This window comes from Megalops cyprinoides, chromosome 2, assembly GCF_013368585.1.
Source record: "Megalops cyprinoides isolate fMegCyp1 chromosome 2, fMegCyp1.pri, whole genome shotgun sequence".
Lineage (NCBI taxonomy): Eukaryota > Metazoa > Chordata > Actinopteri > Elopiformes > Megalopidae > Megalops > Megalops cyprinoides.
The window spans coordinates 46,500,869-46,522,500 of record NC_050584.1 but is presented as its reverse complement, the minus strand read 5'-3'; the positions used below and the strand labels follow the sequence as shown (position 1 = coordinate 46,522,500).

The following is a 21,632-nucleotide window of genomic DNA, read 5'->3' as shown; positions in this document are numbered from 1 at the left end:
TAATTCGCTTTTTGTATTAAAACAGAGAGAATATTCGCTGATGCACTTCCTTTTATTGAAGTGGCGCTGGCCCATCCAACAATGCAAACGCAGGAGAGGTCAGATGGCTGGCTTTTATCTCTGCTCCCTTTAGCGCAGAGTCCCTCACTCCTAACTCTGTTTCCCTGGGCCCCACTAAAGAATGGAAGCATGGGGCATTGTAAACACTAATGCAATCATTTTTTTAAATGGAATAGTTGCATTTTTCCCCCGCCCCCATCCCTCATTTCTGTCCGGTTTGGGTCCACATCACCGTGTATTGGCCGGGAGCACTGTCAGAGAAAAAGGGAAGTGTCACACCAGGCTGTGGGCTGCTGATCAGTGCTGACACTCACATTATGGAGAGAGCAGACAGGGAAGGAGAAAGAGAGGGTGGGAGAGAGCAGGCTCAGACGAGCTATGTGACAGGCTTTTGTGCCACAGAACCAAACTTCACTTTCAATCTCTCAGAACAGGGATTACAAAAAAGACATATCTGCTCTGAGAGCAATTCACTGTCAGGGGAGGAAAAAAGACGGTTTTGGGTTGCCGTCATGCACTTGTCTGATAACCTAAACTAAACGCAACCCAAGGCATCTCCCTCTGGGCTGGGTTAGTGCCACAGGGCGGAGAGAGGTCTGCTCTAGCTTTCGTTGAGGCTATGCCAATGATGACCCCTTCAGATGAGAAGACATGATTAAGGGCTAGCCTATCTGGAGCAGGACACCCATCACTGATGGCACACAAGATGTTCTACAGCGTGCTCTACTTGACAAACTAGGCAGAAGCTTGCATTGCTGTCATCTGTGCTATGATTTTATAATAAAGGAGGGCATGTTAAAAAGATCTTATTTTACAGAACCGCCTACATGTAACTTACCTGAAATACATCTACTTAAAAAGAGTTTTCCCTTGATGTTACGCATCTTAAAAAACTTTTAAAACCCACACTTACACAGCAGAGCAGTGAAAATGACAATTACTATATGAGAAAAGGTACATGTGTCCAGGTTTCAACTCTGAAAGTGAATTACTTATTTGACTTTATTAAATTTGTATTATTACAAAGAACTCTTACCTTATGTACTGTTTAACTGAAGTGATGAGACCTCAGATCTTCCATCTGCAATGTCAGTGTTAACTTCAGGAATTTTAAAATTACTAAAAGAAGGTATTCATCCAGATTTTTAAAATTCTGACCTTCTCATTTAAAAAGTTCAGTTGTATTCATATACAATAAATGAAGGTACAAAATTGTAGTTTTCATTTGGACATATTTTGTGAACATTATACTCTGATATGGCATTGTACTTTTTTTCAAACAAGTTTCCAGCAAAAAAATTTAATGCATATTGCTACAATATTTCAACGCTGTGAGTAAAAAAGATTTATATAGTGAGGCACACTCCCTTCATCCCTTTATGACTGTAATTCATTTGATCTGTGCACCTCTGTTTAAAACTGATGGGCTTAAATGAGAATCCATTTCATATAAAAATGTATTGTTCTTTTTTGGATTTGCTGCCAAACTTAAAAGCTTCTTCTGAAAATAGAGGCACTAATTGGTAAATCTTCTTTACTTACCTTGTACACCTGTGGGGATGTCTTATAGATACGTGAGCCAATGGTATTTACCATTCACAAACAAAGGCAGTAGGTGCAACTGATAAAAACTCTGTTCTGAGTTGATCAAATCATTTATGATAGATACATCTTTATATTGAAAGAAGAAAAAATTCAGTGCAGGTTTTTCATTAAATTTTCTGATTTTTCTTTTAATTTACACAGTTCAGTGTTTAAAGTATAGGTTTAAATAACTGTGCTGTCCACTTCAGTTGAAATGTGTCTTATTTATGCCACATGCATACTGAAAGTGTGTAGCCTCTGACTCTGTCTGTGGCAGGGAGTGTGTTATTGTCAGCTGTGAGAGCAGCAGCAGGGGTGTCCCAGGTGCCAGGCCTGTTATTGTAATGATGTATCATTTACCGTACGAGTGACTCCGAAGTCGGTCTCCCAGCGAGTGCAAGCCCAAGCATGCATGACAGCACCGGGAGCGCACATGAGATGCTGTCACAGACAGGGGCCTTGATGCATTTATTCAATGAAATATCTGTCTTCAAATAGCCCCCCAAAATGCCACACTGCTCACAATGTCTGATCTCAGTATTCCTGACAAAAAGAAAGCAATTCAGCTCTAGTGGAGTACCGGATTTCCTCTGTAGCTGCCACACTCACCTTTTGGGGAAAAACAACTCAAGAATATTTTCATTCAGACTGAATTACATTGTGGAAGATTCCAATGCTGGAAATATTTAGAACAGCCAAGTTTTGATTTTGCATGAATGACAGTAATAAAATGAATAAAATAAAAGACACACACAATGAATTATTAATTTAGCACAATGTTTATCCTTATTTTTCTTGCGCAGCATGTAGATTAGTACATTGGTGCATTGCACTGGTAATTCATTTTACAAGCTGTTGTCTTACACAGTTGCTGCACAGAGAATGATAATTTCCAAGATGTGTTTTGGGAAAAGAGGGAGCAGAAGCCATGCAAGAAATGAAAGACTTGGAAACACACCCACACAGTATGCAGAATATCTCATCAATCCCTATGGACCCATCAGGGTATGACATGCATTTACACACAGGCAGATCTAGAGCTCGGCTCTCACCCTGCTGGGGGGATGTCTGCAAGCCCAGAGGTCTGAGATGACCTCGGGGAAAAGAGGGACTGGCAGGGAAACTGATCGTACTAGACATGTGCAATTAACACAGTAAGAACAGGTTTCCACTGCAAGCACAAGGCGTAGCGCACCCAAGTGGATATGGTGAACAGCACAGGGAAAGGGCTCTTGCCCACACAGGGTCAAAAACTCCCGGTATTGATGAGGAAAGGATAAGGGAGCTTTCTTAGGGGGAGATGTGGCTTATGTTAGTGACAGACAACATAAGCAACATATGCCATCTCTGTTGTACAGGGATGAATCAGAAATTTCAGAGGCGGTAGCACATTATTGTATGTCTGCCTTTGTCCACGTTTTGGTACTCATTTCTGTTTCAGTCTCCCTTCTTATTGGAACAACAAGTGACAATTCACACTTCTACTTATCGCGAACTACATTTATGTCTTAAATTAACCAACTTGTTTTTTTCTTTTCAAAACGAAATCCAATTTCTTTGTGATTTACTGCCCCCTGCTGGTAAAGAGACACATTTATTCAACGATCCACCTGGGAACTGGAAAAAAGCCCTCTGAGAAGCGTAGTTCTGAGTTGATCAATTGAAATGATAATCCAGTTATTTGATCTTTTATCAGGGTGCTATCAGGAATGTGGCATAGATACTGGTGAGTTTCCAATTCATGGTTAACTTGATCAACCAAATAGCTATTCCAAGACTGGATTGGACTGCACTATATTGAACAACACACACATGTACAGTGCCTTGAAGAAGTGTTCAGCCCCCAATACTGTTTTCAAAATTTATTGTCTCATATTCAAAATTTAAAATATATATTTTTTAAAAAGATATTTTTCCAGCTGGTCTACACAGCATTGACAAATCAAAAGAAATATCCCAAACATTTAAAAAATTTAGAAAAAATAAATTAATAAATAAAACTGCAACTTTGAGATTTAAAAAGCATTCATACCCTTTGTAATTATAAGGCAAACCTTGCTCAGGTGCAAGATATTGTCCTATAAACTCATCCAATTTGTTGATAGTCTCCATCTGTGTAGGAAATTAGAGGATCACCTGTTTCGAATTACTTCATGAGCATACATACCTTCCCTCTCTATAAGGTCAAACAGTATGGATGGATTTTCCATTGAACAAACCAAAATGAAAAGAAAAGAGCATTCAAAACAAGACAGGGATATAATTGTGGAGAAGCACAAATCTGCAGAAGGATACAAGAACATTTCAAAGGCACCTAACATACCTTGGAGCTTGTCCATCATACAGAAGTGGAAGAAATGTGGAACTACAGCCACACTGCCTAGGGCGGGCTGCCCCCCTAAGCTTAGTCACCGAACAAGAATGGCACTTGTCAGAGAGGCAACTGTGATGCCAACTGTAACCGAGCTACAGACGTCAGTGGCTGCAACTGAGAATGATGTCCATGGGTCAACAATCTCCAACCTATTGATGGCAGAAGGTCTTGTGGTCTGATGAGACTAAAATAGAACTTTTTGTGGCATAATGCTAACACTGCATATCATCCCGGAAACACCATCCCCACAGTGAAATATCCTGGTGATAGCATCATGTTATGGGGCGCTTTTCAGCTACAGGGACTGGCAATGTGGTCAAGATTGATGGGAAGATGAATACTGCACAATACGTGGAGATTCTGGATAACAACCTAAAAACATATTCCCCTCTACCAGAAAGTGTAAACTAGGGAGGAAGTGTTTCAGCAGGACAACGACCCAAAGCACACTGCCAGACCACCACTGTATTGGCTTAAAATGAAGAAAATTAATGTCCTTGAGCGGCCCAGTCAGAGTCCTGACCTTAACCCCATCGAACATCTGTGGAAAGACCTCAAAATTGCTGTCCACTTCCACTCCCCAACCAACCTTTGTACAGCTTGAGAAATTTTGCAAGGAGAAATGGGCTAATATTGCTCCATCATGTTGTGCAAAATTAATAGAGACTTATCCAATAAGACTGATGGCTGTAATAGCTGCGAAAGGTGGTTCAACCAAGTACTAAAGAAGGGGGATGAATACTTAAATTGTTGACATTTCAGTTCTTGATTTTTTTTCTTTAATGGTTCATGATTTTATTTCTTTTTTTGGGCTGCACTGTTGCAAAGTTGAGTGATTCACAATTAATAATAAGGAAAAAAAACTGATTATGATTAGTCAAAATTAGGTTGGAAATCATTTTGGGAAAAAAGGGTTGTGGCTTCTTTTTCAAGGCACTACATACATTATTATATACTATATGGACAAAAGTATTTGGACGCCTGACCATTACATTGTAATGACATTGTATTCAAATACATATACTTTAATATGGAGTTGATCCCCCTTTTGCAGCTATGACAGCTTCCACTCTTCTTGGAAGGCTTTCCACAAGATTTTGGACTGTTTCTGTGGGAATTTGTGCCCATTCATTCTGTAGAGCATTTATGAGGTCAGGCACTGATGTTGGACGAGAAGGCCTGGCTCGCAATCTCCGTTCCAGTTCATCCCAAAGGTGCTGGATGGGGTTGAGGTCAGGGCTCTGTGCGAGCCAGTCAAGTTCTTCCACACCGAACTCATCAAACTATGTCTTTATAGTCCTTTGCAAACTGTTGCCACAAAGTTGGAAGCGTAGCATTGTCCAAAATGTCTTGGTATGCTGAAGCATTAAGATTGCCCTTCACTGGAGATAAGGGGCCTAGCCCAAACCCTGAGAAACAGGTGTAGCCAAATACTTTTGTCCATATTGTGTGTGTATACACACACACACATATATAATGAGTGAACAGGCAATTAAAGAGGAAATGGTTATCATCTTAAAACCAAGATCTTTAAATGCTGTGTCGGGTGCAGCATTTAAAACCACTATACCACAGCACATATGAAAAATGAATTAAGTGTACATGGCCTAACATAGTTCCATATAATCACGATAGCAAAGTAAATTTCATCACAATCTGGAAAATTCATAAACAAACACAACAAACAGATGCAATGTTTGCAACTGCATAGAACATAGTGAATTTATACATTTTCAATCCTGATATAAGCCCCTATGTTTTCTGTCCATCATCTATGTCACTCGCCATAACGGTTGTTATTATTATTACTTTTGATGATGATGATGAAGATGATGATTATAATGAGGGCCAAGAAACGCAGTCCAGGTACAGTTTCTTCGAATAGAAAAATAAATAAATACCTAGATATCTAGAATTCTAATTGCAAAAAAAGAAAGGAGCATAGCTCCCGGCTGCAAATAAGATTAATCCTGTGTGCAACGAGCAAAATGCTATACTATTGCCCCCTAGAGGACACTGCAGAGTTGGTGACTATAGACCACCACCTTGTCTGTGATTTCTATGTACAGTACCATGGGGGAAGATAACATTCTAAGCGAGGAAATAAAATACAACTCTCAGTCTAGCAAAACACTGCGTAGTACACCAGGAAATTAAATGACGTTGTCTTTATATGCTGAACATCTGTACCTATGTTTATATAGTTAAGATAACATTTGTGTAAATTAGATTGGATATTCTTATGATGATATAATACAATTTTGGATAAAATAATCATTTTACATAAATACGTCTGTGTATTTTAAGGACTTAGTAAACAATTTGACTGTGCGAGTGTATATATACCCTATATACTTCATGCAAAACGATATACTTCAAATATGTCCGTTGAGAAAGCCGATTTTCTTATTTTGCCACTCGTATTCATGGTTAGCTCACCATTTCCTGTATGATCGCATTGTAACGAGGAAGAGGAAAATTAAGAAAGAAAAGTCCCCTCCAATCAATATTTGAAAAATACGTTTGTTTGGAAAAAGGAATTAGAGCAAGGGAAACTGAAAGAGTACATGCAAACATATTTACTGGTTGACTTTGAAGTAATATTAGGCTACCCTTCTTATTTATTTAAACATTGTGAATATATTTTCAATATAATTATACATAATTTAGACACTTTTCATTGTTTCGGCCCTCTTTAACTGTTCTCCTGTCGTCTTGCGTTTCGGAATCTGTTAGGTTGCTTTTCAAATACAGAATATATTGCGCACACACAAATATTAATTTAGGTTAATGCATGTATATTGAAATTAGGTGTGTACTGCATGGATAATGAAATGAAAAGAATTCATATCATTTTGCAGAATCATAAACTGTAATGACTATGCCGAAATTTAAATTTGTTACACGCATAATAATGAACGGTCCAAAAAATTTAGTCCGACAGGTGGCAGTATTTACCGTTTTTAAAATTATAGTTCGCGAGAAGTAACGTCAAACTTTTGTAGGCCTATTCTATAAATAATGTCTCATTAGTCAGAGTGGCTCTTGCAGTTCTATAATTTACAATCAGTCACAACATTCAATAGGATGTGTGGTTAAATATAGGCTGTTAGCTGTCTCAGATTTTAAAGAGCATGTGGCTAAATGTTGTCAGGTTGAATAATAAGAAAAAAATCATTGTAGGTTATAACAATACACGTAGAAAGGTTTGTTCACCTTGGCTAGGGAAAGAAATAGTATTATTCTAAAACACAAAAGCAAGTGCCCAGTTTTGTACATAATAGATAGTGCATAACATTATAAATAACAGAATTCTTTATTTTTTCATTTGAAAAACTAGCCACATGAACAAACGTATCTAATATTTAGTATATTAACTATTCACTGTCTTGTTTGACCTTGCGTTGGCAGATAATTTTCAAGAGGCTGTTGGTTTGTTATGTGCAGATGTTAAACAAGCCAGACTCTTATTGAGACTTTGTTGCCAAATGCAACACTCTGGTGTGAGAATACATGGATGCTAGTGAGCGCAGGCTCCACATTAAATATCAGTGGCGTCCCTGGTCCTGGCGGTGCACGTCAAATCGTGTATTTATGACAAACAGAATATTTTATCATTAGGGGTAACTGATGCAAAGGAAGTTTGGGCTTGACTGCCCATCTTTTTCTTTAAAATGTAAGCCTTCTTAAAGACTTAAAGCATTGGCTTGTTAATACAGTTCAAAGTTTGTGAATTAACAATAACTTATATAGATTGGGAGAGGTCTGAATGAATGAATGTTGTTCTAAAATAATCAGCCGATGTATACAGATAGAGGACGCCAAGAAATTGGCGTGACCCAGTTTCTTCAACGAAGCGCAATTGTAATGATTTGTTTACTTGCTTTCTACGCATATACTTTGTTTTAAGTGCATTCAAAACTTACTGTCCCATATTTGGAAGTTGAGCATTGGAGAAATGGGAGAAAAATTGAATAACCAATCTCTGCTTGATTATGGACTAGTATGAGCTGAAAATGCTGTGTAATAATAATAATAATGATAATAATAATAATAATCCGTCACACTCGGAAAAGACAATCCTCCAGTTAAGCCAAGCCCTTATTGTTCTGAGAAATGGCATGGCGCAGGACTTCGCCCCTCAGTGCTGGCCAAGGTGTTCAGTCTCACTTATGACAGATTCTCGGGGGAACAGGGATGAATAAACATAGCAGACCGGAATAGTCTAAGGCAGATTCCAAGAAATGATGTCAACAGATGAGTTCACCTCCTGTGCAGAAACCAAATGAATAACTTAAAAAACCTAATAAACATTCTCATGCACACCTTTCACATACACGAGAGATTCAAATTTATGCGTAGCTAGCTACATATATTAATTGTGCAGCTGCAATCCTGTCACATCATCTGCAAAGACCATTCCTCGCAGAGGCGATCAATGCACTTGAGGGAGGTACTGAGATACTTACAGTCTGTCAGTGCGCGATGACGCAAAGACGTTGCTTTGCTGAATGTGATGGTGGACGAAATTATCCTCAGACTGAAGCAGGCAGCCGAGAGAGAAAGTCATTCAATAAGACATTCGCTCCGGCCCGTGTTAGCTACCAATTAACTATTGGGAGGTTTTTTTGAGTGTCTGTATTTCGATCGCCGTCCCCTCCCTTTGTAATAATATGTGGGACCGAGCGTCTTTGGAGTACAATAACCAGGACGGGGCAGACCCAGGCAGCGATTTTTAGTGCAGCGTAACGGTTGCTAGTCCTAGCTAGCTAGCTAGCTTGGCTAGCTGTTTCCAGTCAAGAGAGTAGCTGAGCAATTTTAAGAGCTAAGTAACATAGCAAGGCAAAGCAAAATTCTACCAGGAGTAAAGGACTTGGAGGAGAGAGAGCCGGGCAAGCAGGATGAAATTTGCGGAGCACCTTTCGGCTCATATCACTCCGGAGTGGAGGAAGCAGTACATCCAATATGAGGTAACGTAACCGTTAAGTAGACTAGCTAACCTTGGTCCGCTAGCTAGGTAAATAAGAAGTGAATGGGTTTTACATAGGGTTTAGTTGGTTTATTCAACAACACCAGATTTAACAACAGCGGCAAGGGCAGTAGCAAGCCAGCTGGCAAAGTGGAGTTTGTGGTGTGCAGAAAACTGTACTATCTTAGCTAGTTGTTAAACTGTCTGAAGTGCGTCAGTCTGACCTAACGTTAATGTAGTTGGCCAGGTAGACGGTCTGGAAATTCAGCATGCTCCTTCCTGGATGGAGAGCTTGATTCTTGTCTTTTCGATCTGTTGCTTCAGTTAAGGTATAACATTAGCTTGTTATCTTCTTTGTTTCTTGCTTACCTACGAGTTATTAACGGAGTTAGCGAACTTTAAGCTCTAGAAACAGTGCGCTGCAGCAGAAGGTGGCACACCTACTGCACCTGTTCAGCTGTAACTAGCTACCATCTTAATCTAGCTAACGTTAGCGGCTGTAATTCTCTCGTAGGATAACTTAGGCTGGGTGAGTTATTGTCAAAAAGAAGCATCAGAAAAAATTCATGCAATAGTTAGCTATGGGTCCTAGTTGTCCAGCATGCGACAGTTAGCTAACCAACTATAGGATTTCGGGGGAAAGAATATATGTAGCCAGCTAGCCATACCGCTAGTGTTATTTACACAATCCAGTCGGCTAGTTACTTAGCCAAATAAACATTTTCCTGTGCCAGTGTCATGGATTGAGGCAGCGTTTGAATAATCAAAGGAATCGTCCTGGCAACCATCGTTTTGTTGCCGAGTTGACGAGATTAACTGTTAAATGAATTGCAGGGACAGTTTTTCAGTAGCTGTAGCTATGCATGTCCATATTTTGGTCTTTCTAAATTGTTTGATTACAGTGCGCCTGCTTGCTTCCTTAGTATATTGTAACGTTTTCTACCTGTTTGTAGAGTTTATGTTCGGCTACCTAATAATGTGTGAACTGTATTTTTCTTATACAGGTAGCTAGCAAATGTTGTTTCTTTAATTGAAAAATCTCTTTGTTCATCTCATCATTAAAAGAGGGTGGGTCAAATGCTGCCATAGATCTATGTGTGCAGCTAGCCAGCAACCACCTTCTATCCTGTCTCAAGCTGAATGCTAGGTAGTAAACGTGACTTTACATCTACATTTACATCTACATCTACATTTTAATGGACAGGGTTCACATAATTATCCAGATAGAATTATGAACAAAATGTAAATATAGCTGGGACCCCTCCCCCTGAGACACACACACAGTCCTTCTCACCTAATACAGTATTTGTGAATGTAAAAACATTATTGTGGTAATCATATGTCAAACTTCCAGTCATTCAATTATTCTTCCTTATATGGTGAATGCATAATATATTCTTGGCTAGTTTGATTTTGTTGTGATATTTGGTGCTGTAAATGTGAAATGTCCAAAAGAGTCCCCCTTGAAGTGCATGTATAGACTGGTTGAATGCACAAAATGCAGCCAAGATATTCATGCTATAGTTGTATATTCAATGCCAATTTCACTTATTTAGCAACAATGCTTGTAATCTCTCCTGTCTAAAGAAGAAAAGTCATTCACAGTCCAACTGAAATTCATATCCTGTTGTGTAGCCAAGACTTGTAAAAATGTATTATGACAATCAATATTGTGTTACCTCATGTTGTCCTTGCTGTTTTTCTCAGAACTACATAATTTAACCATCGCACATCATTCCAGATTGTCAGGGCAAGAGTGGATTGTTCTTTACCCGTTTATGTAACCCGTCTTCAGGTTTTATGACTTGTCCATAATAAATTTTTTTAATGTCATGTTGGACTGGCATAAATTGATTTTGGCAACAGTTTATTATTCAGAACCTTGTGTGTGTGTGTGTGTGTGTGTGTGTGTATGTGCATGCACACCATGGGGTCTGCAGCCTTGGGGCTGCTGAAAGAGGTCCCATGCTGGGAGGTGCAGTGTTTTGGGGTTTCACACTGCTCTTTCTCAGAGAGCTGGTGCATCTACGCGCTCGGAGAGGGCGAGCTCTGCTCCATTTTGTTCTATGAATTATAGACAAAGGAGAGGATCTGTGGCTGAGTGTCTCTCTGTCACAATATTTTTCCTTCACTTGTTTGGCATCAGTCTCGCTCATAGAAGCATTGAGGGAGCATGGAGTTTGTTGTGAATTGAGAGCTACGGTGGTTTAGTTCAAAATTTTGTTTTGTTGCATAGAACCCTCATTTACAAATAGGTCTAAAAGAGGATGTATTAATACCATGAATTGAGCTGATTTCGTCACCCTATTAATAGCGTTTAGGACACAGCTTTTGATCAGGGAAACTGGTCCTATTGAGGTATTTTATGATCCAGCCACACAGATGCAAGAAGCGGATGTAAAATCCTGTCTATTTCTGTGTTGTGTGGAATAGCACATGGCGCGCTAAATTAGCACATTGACAATAGAAACTGAATATGAAAAATGGCATATTTTCTCTCTTCTTTAGGTCAGTCTGGTTCATGGAATAGCAGTGAATGATGCCAAAGCTTCATTGTGGTAAACTAAAGGTCTCATTTCATTGAACGATCTTATGTGCAAAGGGTGATTAAGACTCGTCAACAATGGTTTGATTAGCTTTCACCCAGGATCGATTTACTTAAAAGAGAATGGACAAATTATACACAGAGCAGCCTGCTTCACATTGTCAACGCCGTACAGTGAAATCTGGAGTCATTGAATGGGTGAAGACTGTCAACTTGCTTAGTAGTTTTCCGATGGAACCAAGCAATATTGAATATTGTTACATTCTGCATCTGCATTCAGGTGTTGTTATATAAAATTAAAATGAAAAGAACACAACTATGTTAATCCTTTATTCAGTCTTGCAGTGATTGTACAGTATTTTGGCATAAGATGGGCTTTCTGTAAGCTCTGTCCTGTTATTAGTCAGTTAGCTAGACAACACTCAATAAATTAACATGTTCATAAAAAGATTCAGTTTCTGGGCAGAGCTTAGCAACTGGATATGGAGCTGTATCATCAATTTGAACATGATATGAAAGCCCTTAAAACAATTAGAAAATATGAATGTGGACAGGTATGCAAGTAGCAAACAAGGATTGAATGACTGGAATGTGTGGCTGTTGTGCAATGGGAGTCTGTGCTGTATGTCCAGCTAGAAGGCTTGTGGGGGGCATAGTGCATGGAACCAGATCCTGACTATGAATAGATTATGCTTGTATTCCTCCTGGTGGAGTCACTATATGTGGAGTTCATAAAAGAAGCATGAATGTTGCTCCCAGTCAACCGGCAGTCGATATGGTTTATCACAGGGGTTTCAAATGTATCAGGTTAGTTGGTATTACACTGTGGTCTGCTCTCTTACTTGTTGTTACTTTCACAAAAATGTTGTCGTCTAATTCACCTTTATCATCGCTATATGGGAGCATGCCTGTATTTGATAACTCAGGATAATTCAGTCTTCCTGCTTTCCTTACTTCTGTCCTTTAGATTTCCATACACTTAGGGACTTGCTGTTTTCACAATTTTGAGACTGTTGCAAAAATCATAAGAATCAGTTTGCAAAATTGCTCGTTATCCTCAAGTGTGCTCCAAAGTAAATGAGTGAAACTCATAATGGTATGAGCTTAAAGATTTGGTGCCCTGCTTCAGTTAAATCGTTTGAAACTGAAAACGGGGGAGGTCTTGTTTAACAGAAGATCATTATTCAGGCAGTTTTCGAAGTGCGAACAAACCTTGCCAGAATTACATGCCTAAATGAAAAAGCAAAAGGTTACAGCTGTGATCAGCCATGGCCACTGTGATTTAAGCAACCTGCTGTCAGCTTTTCCAGGGCTGTGTTCATTTTTGGCCCAAGCATAGCGTCTTCCCTTTGACTCTACTTTGTAAAGAAATCCCTGGATGGCAGACAGTGCAATAAGTGAATGCACTGCGTGTCTGAACTCTGCAAAGAAAAGCCAGACGACTGTTTGCATTTCACAAGTCGTCAGTGCGGTGGGTGTAGAACATGTAATCTCCATCTATAGCCAAGTATTTGCAGAATATGTTAGCTGCTTTAAAAGAAATAAAAACAATGTTGTATTATGTGCAACTGTATTATCTCATGTTGACATGGCATTGTGTAGTAACCCTGATATATCTATGAAATTTGCAGTTTTGTCCAGGGCAGACCCTTGCAATATTTTACATTTACATCACTCCCTACCTGTAATATAGTATATGTGACTTGCATTGTTTACTGTATGTAGCTGGTAGAGAAGCAGTGGCATCACATCCACTCTTTAATAAAAGTGGGTTTATTGTTCTGCTGAGATGAAACCTGGGGAGCGATTGCTGCTCAGTAGGCTTGGCGTGCATCGATTTTAGTCTGAAAAGCACTCATTTATGGGTTCCAAATGACAGCGCTTATTACTACACCTCCCACAAGCTTTTTTTTGCTGCATTTATTTGTGAACAGAATATTGTCTGAATGTCTTTGAATGCAGACCCGCTCTGCATATCAATCACGCGCCGTGAGGATGTCTCAGCAGTGTGGTGAGCCGATTGGGAGATCACAGATTAACTTCCGTTAATAGCCACCGGCCACATTTAGCTGTGAGTGGAGGAATGGACTAAGTGATTCGGTGATTAATTAATGAAGTCAGAGTTTTATTAGTGTGGAGCCTGTATACGCATGCGTTTACAGCACCTGCTTTGTGCAGCATCCTGGTGCTCAGCTTCAACGCAATACAAAGCAGTCTGGAAAGGCAGGGAGACGTTAACCTGTTCACTTATTTAAACGGGAGGCAGTCCGCAATGACTGGCGCAGTAATTGAGGTCTGCGAAGTGCCTGAGCTGAATCTTCATCAACTTTTAAAGTGTTTCTCTTTTAATTTTGTAAACTTGAGGCAGAAAAACCATAAATAAACAACTGTGTCATCTTGTTAATTTTAGGTCTCGGTGCCACTAGGCATAAGGAAAACAAGGACGAGTGAGCAATTGCTGTAGTCAGAGCATTGCAGAATAAACACACTGCTTCACCTGGTAATCACCATTTTGGTCTGGAATTCTCTCCCCCCCGAAGGTTTTGTTGTTGGTTTGATTTCAGCTGTGTGTAATGTGTAAGGTTGCGGTAGGAAGAGGTGAGCTGGTCAGACCGTGCTTTGACGCGGTCGGTGCCCCTGGTCTGTTTGGAGCGAGAGCAGAGGGAGCGTGCATGTGCAATAAATGGAGCCGGAGAAAAACACAGCGCTGGGGGGCAGGGTTCAGAGGAGCGGGCGGGCGGGCGGCGCGGTCGACAGAAGGAAGCCTTTGTGCTATGATCCTTCGGTCCAGCTCGCGTGGGTTTTTGTCTGTGTATCAGAATGTGTGCGCGCATACCGGTTTCCACGTTCAGTAGGCTGGTCATTTATTTTGTCGTCAATTACCAAGCATAAAAGCAAGATAAAAATGCATTTACACATATCCATTACAGTGTAACGGTGTAGGACACACGAGATGGACAGATTGATAATATAATGCGACCCAACCCCCCTCCCTCTCCCTCCTGCTCCGGTTGTGCATGCGCCGTTCGCTTGGAGTGTTTCCTGGCCTTTCAGAGATGAAAACAGAGACATTCCCGGGCAGCTGACCCTGTCAAGCTGCCCGCTCAACACCACCCACATGAGCCGTTTCAGAGTGTGCTACGCGCTACAGATATCCCGCTCAGTTTGTTACATTTCAGACTTTCTCTCCTATTAACACAATACGCCCCTTGGGCTTCGGCGCTTAACGAGCTCCACTGAAACCCCCTTTAAACGCCTCGCAGAAAACACTTCAGGTTTCAGATCAATTATGCTCAATGACTGCATTTACATGCAGGCGATATTCCGAATACTTGAGAATTCTGAATATGTGCATGTGGAACATAGGGTCCGCATAAGCTATTAACACGCATGCATTTTTTTACATTTTCGAGTAATAATAGCTGTTTACAAGCAGATGGCTCTTTGGTTGTGGTGGAGTTAATGGCAGTGTGGGCATGTGTAGGAGGCAGCCTCCATAGGAACAGACAAAGGTACGGAGCACACCTCATCGTGTCGAAACACAGCTGAAGTGAAGGAGGTCATATGCTCGCTTGTCTGCCCAGCTTTTTTTGTATTTGAGGTGGCAGTGTAGCATGGTGGTAAGGAGCAGGGCTTGTAACTGAAAGGTTGCTGGTTCGATTCCTCACTTGGGCACTGCTACTGTACCCTTGGTCAAGGTACTTATCCCACAATTGCCTCAGTAAATATCCAGCTGTATAAATGGATAACGTAAAAAAAATTGTCATCTGTTCAAGTCTTGATAAGAGTGTTTGCTAAATGACAGTGATGTAATGTAATGTTTGTTGCTTTCATAAGAGAAAAGAGAATCCCTGGTCATCCAGCGTGAAACGTTTCCAATGGGTAGTTGATTCTAATGGTTTTGCTGAGGAGTCCAGGTTTTCCCACTAAAAGTCAGATCTTGTCCTTGCCTCTCACCTGGAATGAGACGAGTCTAGATACAGAGAGATATAAAACAAGACACTCAGGGGGGCAAAATTCATTCAACATTTAGCATTCACTCCGGGTTCCTCATGAGTAATGGCGAGGGAGAGGGCTGCGAATGAGCTGTTATTTTCTCTGATGTGAGTGGGACGTATGCAGTGATGGATCTGGGTTTGTCGTCTCTCCCATTTAGTACGCTGGGAAAGAACATACAGTGGCTCTGTTTTTGACTGAGACCCAGATTATATAAAAAGCCCCACAGACACTCTTTGATTTACACATTTCAAAGGAAGGGTTTTTTTGTATGCTGATCATTTCTTATGCAAGAGGAGGAAAGAATCCACTTTGAAAAAAAGCGGACATTTTTTGGGCTCTAGTGTAAATTTTGAGGTCGGTCTAATGCACGAGCAGCATTGCCAGGAGCCGTGTAAGGCTTGTCATGTTGCTTTTCTACACCATCCCTGAAATTGGACAAACCGAAACCTTTTTAATTTTTCATGTTTTTTTTTCTTCCACAACCAAACACTGGAAATGATTTTAGCTCCTCCAGACCGCGTTTTCCATTTCAGTCCCAGTAACAGTAAGTGAAGAAACGGGTCAGTGGTGCAAGGTTTTACACTTTTCTGGTTCAGTGTACTATGTTTAAAAAGCAAAAGTAAAAAACACAGCTGATTTTGTGTTGTGAGTGCCTTGGTGACAGCCTCTACCATTACCAACAGGAACAATGCTGCAGACCAAGTAGTCCAGACAGAGCTCTCTGGCTCCTGGGATGAGATCAGTCGTGGTCTAGCCAACCTTGGGGTAGATGATCTTGAACGCGGCAACACAATTCCAGCAGCTACCTCCTGCACCTGGCAAAAGCAATAGTATTCTTTAGTTCCAACTGTTTCAGCTAGATAAAGGATTTTTGTTGTTGTTTCAGAGCAACTGTTTCTCATTATTCCATACGTGTGCCCTTTGTGTCCAGACTTGTCAGGTTCAATATCGGCTTTACTGACCACCGTCAGGCCACTGTTGGGTGTCACTGAATTACAGCGTGCAGCGAGGTGCTGCCACAATGCAAACCTGTGCAGCTTTGCACAGCAGAGGCATGACTGTTTTGTGAGTCAAACCACACAAGGAAGTGTGCCAATTTACACCAGTTGTACGGACGGAAAACTGGTGGAGTATCAATTTTGGTATTTTATTGTAAAGGGCTTAAAACTCAGTAACACTGATGTCAGGTCAGTGCCTTGCCAGTTATGTGATGTGCTTGTGATGACACGTCTGCTCGCTGAGGGTAAGTGTCACTCAGGGAGAGTTGGGAGCACATCATTTGGTCCTGTATCAAATCCATGTCTTCTAAAAACATTAGGTGCGTTTTTTTGCTACAACCACACTTGTAAATTCATTCATGATTTCTTCATGACATCATTGTGTGTGGCCGTTTATCTTGAACGGATAATGACATCAACAGTGTAGCTCTGCTGACATTTCTCACTAATATGCACGTAGCTGTGTTATATTTCCTATTTCCCATTTACAGTAACGTAGCCAGTGTTCACAGTTATCTACCATTTCATGTTATGTGAATGTATGGGTCACAGAAAATGAGAATGAGGTGCAGTGCGATGCACATGAGGGATTGGCTGTCTGCTGAGGTTGTTCTTTCCTGATAAACCTGAGTGGACTTGCCAAAGCTTGCCATTAATGGATTGTGTTTATTTCATGAAACAGCGAGCGTCATCAGAAACGGCGTAATCTGCATGTAGGTTTGGGTTAAGAATGGCATCGTTTGTCACAGGCTTTGTGTGTCCTGTAAAAGTTTATTGTTGTGCAAATTGTTATTTTAGGCTATTGTCTGGACGATGTCATATCACGACCTCAATATGCCAGCCCTCTTTGTTCATAAGCCTGCTACAGAGCTTTTTCATTCCATTCATAGAATTCACACAATTGTGCACTTTTTATCATAGATCTTCATTAAGGGACAAGCTCACCATGTTTATTTTATCATTTTATATTTTTAAGTTTATTTGATCATATATAATGTCATGTAATATTGATACATTTATCCAACAGTCAGAAAATGGGAGGAATAGTCAGAGATCCATAACGTTTCTCTGAATAACGTCTTTCTTCAAGAATTAGAATGGCATCATACAAAATGACTACACTGAGTGGTGTTTAACTGTCTGCAACATACGTCCCTGTAGTGGTGGTATCCAATCATAAAAATCTAAAAAGGAAAAAAATCAGGGCATAAGCCCAAGTTCCCTCTTGATTTTGTCAAACTGATACAGGAATGTGCTCTTTTTAAACTGAAAAGGATTTCTGAAGGTTGTGTTGATGAACCAACAAGTAGACTCTAAAATTAATTCCATGCGTTTTTTTCCAATTTCATAGCAGTTTCGAAAGCTTTAGTCGTGCCAGCACTTGCAAGACTTGCCAACAGCAATACGACATTGTAGCTTTTTCCCCACTAAACGCCGTTAGCGGAAAACACAACTGATGCCAGAACTGTTGCTGGACGTCAGATGGGGAGGACATGCCTCCTTCTGGACCATTCCCATCAGTGACATGAAAAGCATGTATTAAAGACATAGTCTTTAAATGCGGCAACACTGGCCAGCTAATAATGCATGAGTCCTCAGTGTTTGGTGAGGAAGCAGTGCTCATTGTAAATGATGTCTGAGCTGACATTCCAATTTAAGTAATGGCTGCTCTATCAGGGATAAGCATATGCATTTTCATATACATTTCACTGAACCTGAGTCAGTGCTGTATCGCCACTTTCAGTGATTCCAGTGCAGATATAATGCACTGATATCATAAAACAATCACATTTCCACCCTGCCATATCTCTCTTATAAAATATTACATGGTCATGTGCATAACAGGGTAATTATACGTGACAATGGTGTTGAGTAATATAAGGTAAAATAATGCATTAGATAAGAAAAGGCCTGCGTTATGCTGGATGTAGCCCTGTGGCTCTGCCTTATTTAGATGTTGAGACAGTGAGCTGTCATACACCTCTCTTTCTCTCTCTCTCCCGCTCGCTCGGCTGTCCCACAGGGACAGCATCTGCTCTCGCTGCTCCCCTGGTTGCGAGCTGCTGTCCACAGAGATCCTCTCAGCGCTCCTGCAGACGGCTCTTAACAGGGGAAGGCTTTCGTGGGAGAGACAGGCGAGATGCGCGGCTGCAGGAAGCAGCGCAGAGCGTGTGCGACAGCGAAGCCGTTCCACAGTAAAACACAACCGACACCGTGCCCGAACGTGGCCCCCGGGCCGAAGTACTGTAGACATCGCTCAAATATATTCTGCGTAAGCGTTAAACACACAGATACCCCTGAACGAACGCCCAAGCCCCACCCGCACTCAGTGCGTACAATTGCCATGGCAATGGCTCCATCCTGTTGGAGTCTTCCCCAAGGGAGGCAGCCTTCTAATCAGCATGTTTCCCCTCCTCCCCCCGCCTCCCAGCCAGAGCGCCATTCAGGGCTCAGCCCCTGCTTCATGTCTGAAGGGGGTGTGTGTGAAAGTCTTCTGGGTTTAGGCTTTTTTTTTTTTTTAGGAAAGTGTTCCAAATGAACAGCACGGGTGTGTTGCCCCAGTCTCTCGTCCTCCCTCCCCTCCGGTGATGGGGGTGTCCTCAGCACCTCTCTCTGCAGGGCAGAGACCCCCCATACAGAGCTGTCTGCCATGGCCCTTTGTGTCACTGTATTTATGTCTGTTGCTTCAGTGCTCTCAAAAGCAGCAAAAGCTCTCCACGAAAAAGCGGGGCACAAGTACTAAATACAGACAAGCCAGTGACGATGAGGAGGAGAATGAGTAACTTTATACAATTTTAGTTTTATTGTTATATTGGAAAGCTGGATTTTTAAGAATTGTCATTTCTTAAATTTCCTTCTCATTTAATTTCTTAATTTTTGATTTCTTAAAAAATGGGTTCATTAGGAAAGGTTTTGTTTTCAATACAGCGAACTGAACATGAAATAGAATGTCACTGCTACCCACAAACTGCCCTCATAAATCTACATGACAATAACAATGAGAGCAATTACACCATCCATCAATGTGAAACACAAAGGTTTTACAGCTCTGTATGAGACGTGAAAAAAGAAGAACAAGAGAGGCAAATTACTGTAGGGTTCACAGGACCAGCCAGGAAAAATGAGGCTTTTAGTGTAATTGTTGCTCCTGGAGGTTCGTCACTGATACGGAGTTATGATGTTTTTACTGTAGACTCTGGGTTCGTATCACAGGTTGTTCTTCATTACTCTTTGCAGGGGTGCATTTGCAGTTAGTGTGTGTGGGACCAGCCATTCGTATTTGCTGCTGTGGGGGATAATGTATCAAACTGTGTTCAGGATCTGTATGGACAACAGACAGTGCTGTTTTCCGTGCAACAAAGTGCTCATGTTGTAAGACCTGGGTCATATATGGGCACTGAGCTTCAAAATCATCTCCATAATCGACATAGCATTTTTGCTTCTAAGTTGAAGTCAGTGATTTCTTCTGACTTCAGGCATATGCACGCTTAAAGAATTGCACAAACAGAATCAGACAGTATTTGTGCTTACCTGAAATTTGATTAAATAGTCAAGGTTTTACTGAAATTTGTATTGTCCCATTTTACGAGTTTTATTTTCCCATTCCAGTGAATGTGTGTAAGGTTAATTATCATGACCAGCTCTCTGGTTGGCATGAACTTCTACAGTCCTTCTAATATCCAGCATTACTCTAGAGATTAATCTAAGCGGTTGCCTTCGGCTAGTGCTGCTTTCATTTCTGGGCTACTTAGTTGGAGGAATCATTTTTTTAGATACAAGCTTCGAATAGGTTTTTTGAATGGTTCCATTATCAGCAAGGTCATTCTGTGGAAGTAGGTCTTTGTTTCATGGGCTATTCCCTATGTGTTTAGCATGTGTGATCTTAAAATCTGATTCAAAATGTCTGTCATGGTGAAATGAAGAAGAAGAAGGGCATTGATGTCCCATAATGATGTTCTGTTATCATTTTCTTCCCCCTCTAGGGCTATAACCTCAATTATAGCCTCACTCTGGTACTGTTATTAATTTTTGCCTGTGTGGAAACAGGAGTTTGTGGAGCCTGGCATCCCAGTCCACACCAGCGCCATTCAGACACTGTTGTGTGATCAGATTTGAGTCTTTGAGTTCTCTCTCTCTCTGTTGTGTTGGGCCTGACCTCGACAGGCTATTGTATGTGTGTGTGTGTGTGTGTGTGTGTGTAATTGTGTCTGTTAGATTAAAGAATGAATTATTCACTAGTTCCATAATCACACTGTGCGCAGGACGAATCGCTGTTATGTGACTGATTTTTTTCATACTGTATTTGAAAGGATGGGAAAAAAGAGCATTTCTTGCTAGAACAGCACAGGTTCTCAATTTAACACAGCTTCTCAGTTTTCTGTGTCTGTGTGCAGTTTGTTGTCTGCTCCTACCCCCCTCAAATACAGCATGTACTGTCTCTCACCCTCAGTTCGATTTAGCCTCCCCCCCCCCCCCCCCCTTCCCCACTTGGCCCCTCTCTGCTTTTTCCTGTTGTATTCTGGGTGTGAGGTGTGTATTGCATCATGGCGTTTGTGACGCTGTGGTTCGCGCGCGAGCACGATGAGCTAACGTTTGTGTTCGTTCTTCCCCTGCAGGCGTTTAAGGAGATGCTGTACGCTGCGCAGGATCAGGCCCCCTCCATAGAAGGTAAGGAAACTCCCCGTCCCGGGACGGGACGGGACCCACACCGCACCGCGTCACGCCCCCCCAGCCCCCACCCGGCCCCCAGAATAAACCACAGCTATATATAGAGGAAATCACAGCGGTCCGGGCAGCCCTCTCTCACGCCAGCGGTGACAGGGCAGTGCTGAGATAAGGGCTCCTGCTATAATTAATGAGCAGGGGCCAGGCCGGGGCCCTGGCGTGTGACACAGGGGAGCGTAAACTCGTGGTCGCGGGCGTCTGGTAACAGGGAGGTAAACAGAGTTCTTGAATTGCACCGCACTGTTGCGCGGTGACGCCCAGGGTCTGAGAATGTCTAAAGTGCCTGCTGTCCTAGCGTTCAGAGGCTGCGTTAAGGCCCACATCGCAGCCATCAGGTCCCAGAAAACACACGTATGCAGAGGTCCTGGTGTTCTGTCT

At 41.4% G+C, this 21,632-nt stretch overlaps 1 protein-coding gene across 1 annotated transcript in view; it reads left to right on the top strand.

Moving 5' to 3' along the window:
- The first annotated feature begins 8,530 nt into the window (after positions 1–8,530).
- LOC118773624 (xenotropic and polytropic retrovirus receptor 1 homolog) overlaps positions 8,531–21,632 on the top strand; it is an 82,628-nt gene continuing 69,526 nt past the window's right edge. The window contains exons 1-2 of the mRNA XM_036522639.1: positions 8,531–8,988; positions 21,146–21,197. Coding sequence (XP_036378532.1) covers positions 8,920–8,988; positions 21,146–21,197 — 121 coding nt within the window. The 5' untranslated portion in view covers positions 8,531–8,919. The remainder of the gene's footprint in view (positions 8,989–21,145; positions 21,198–21,632) is intronic.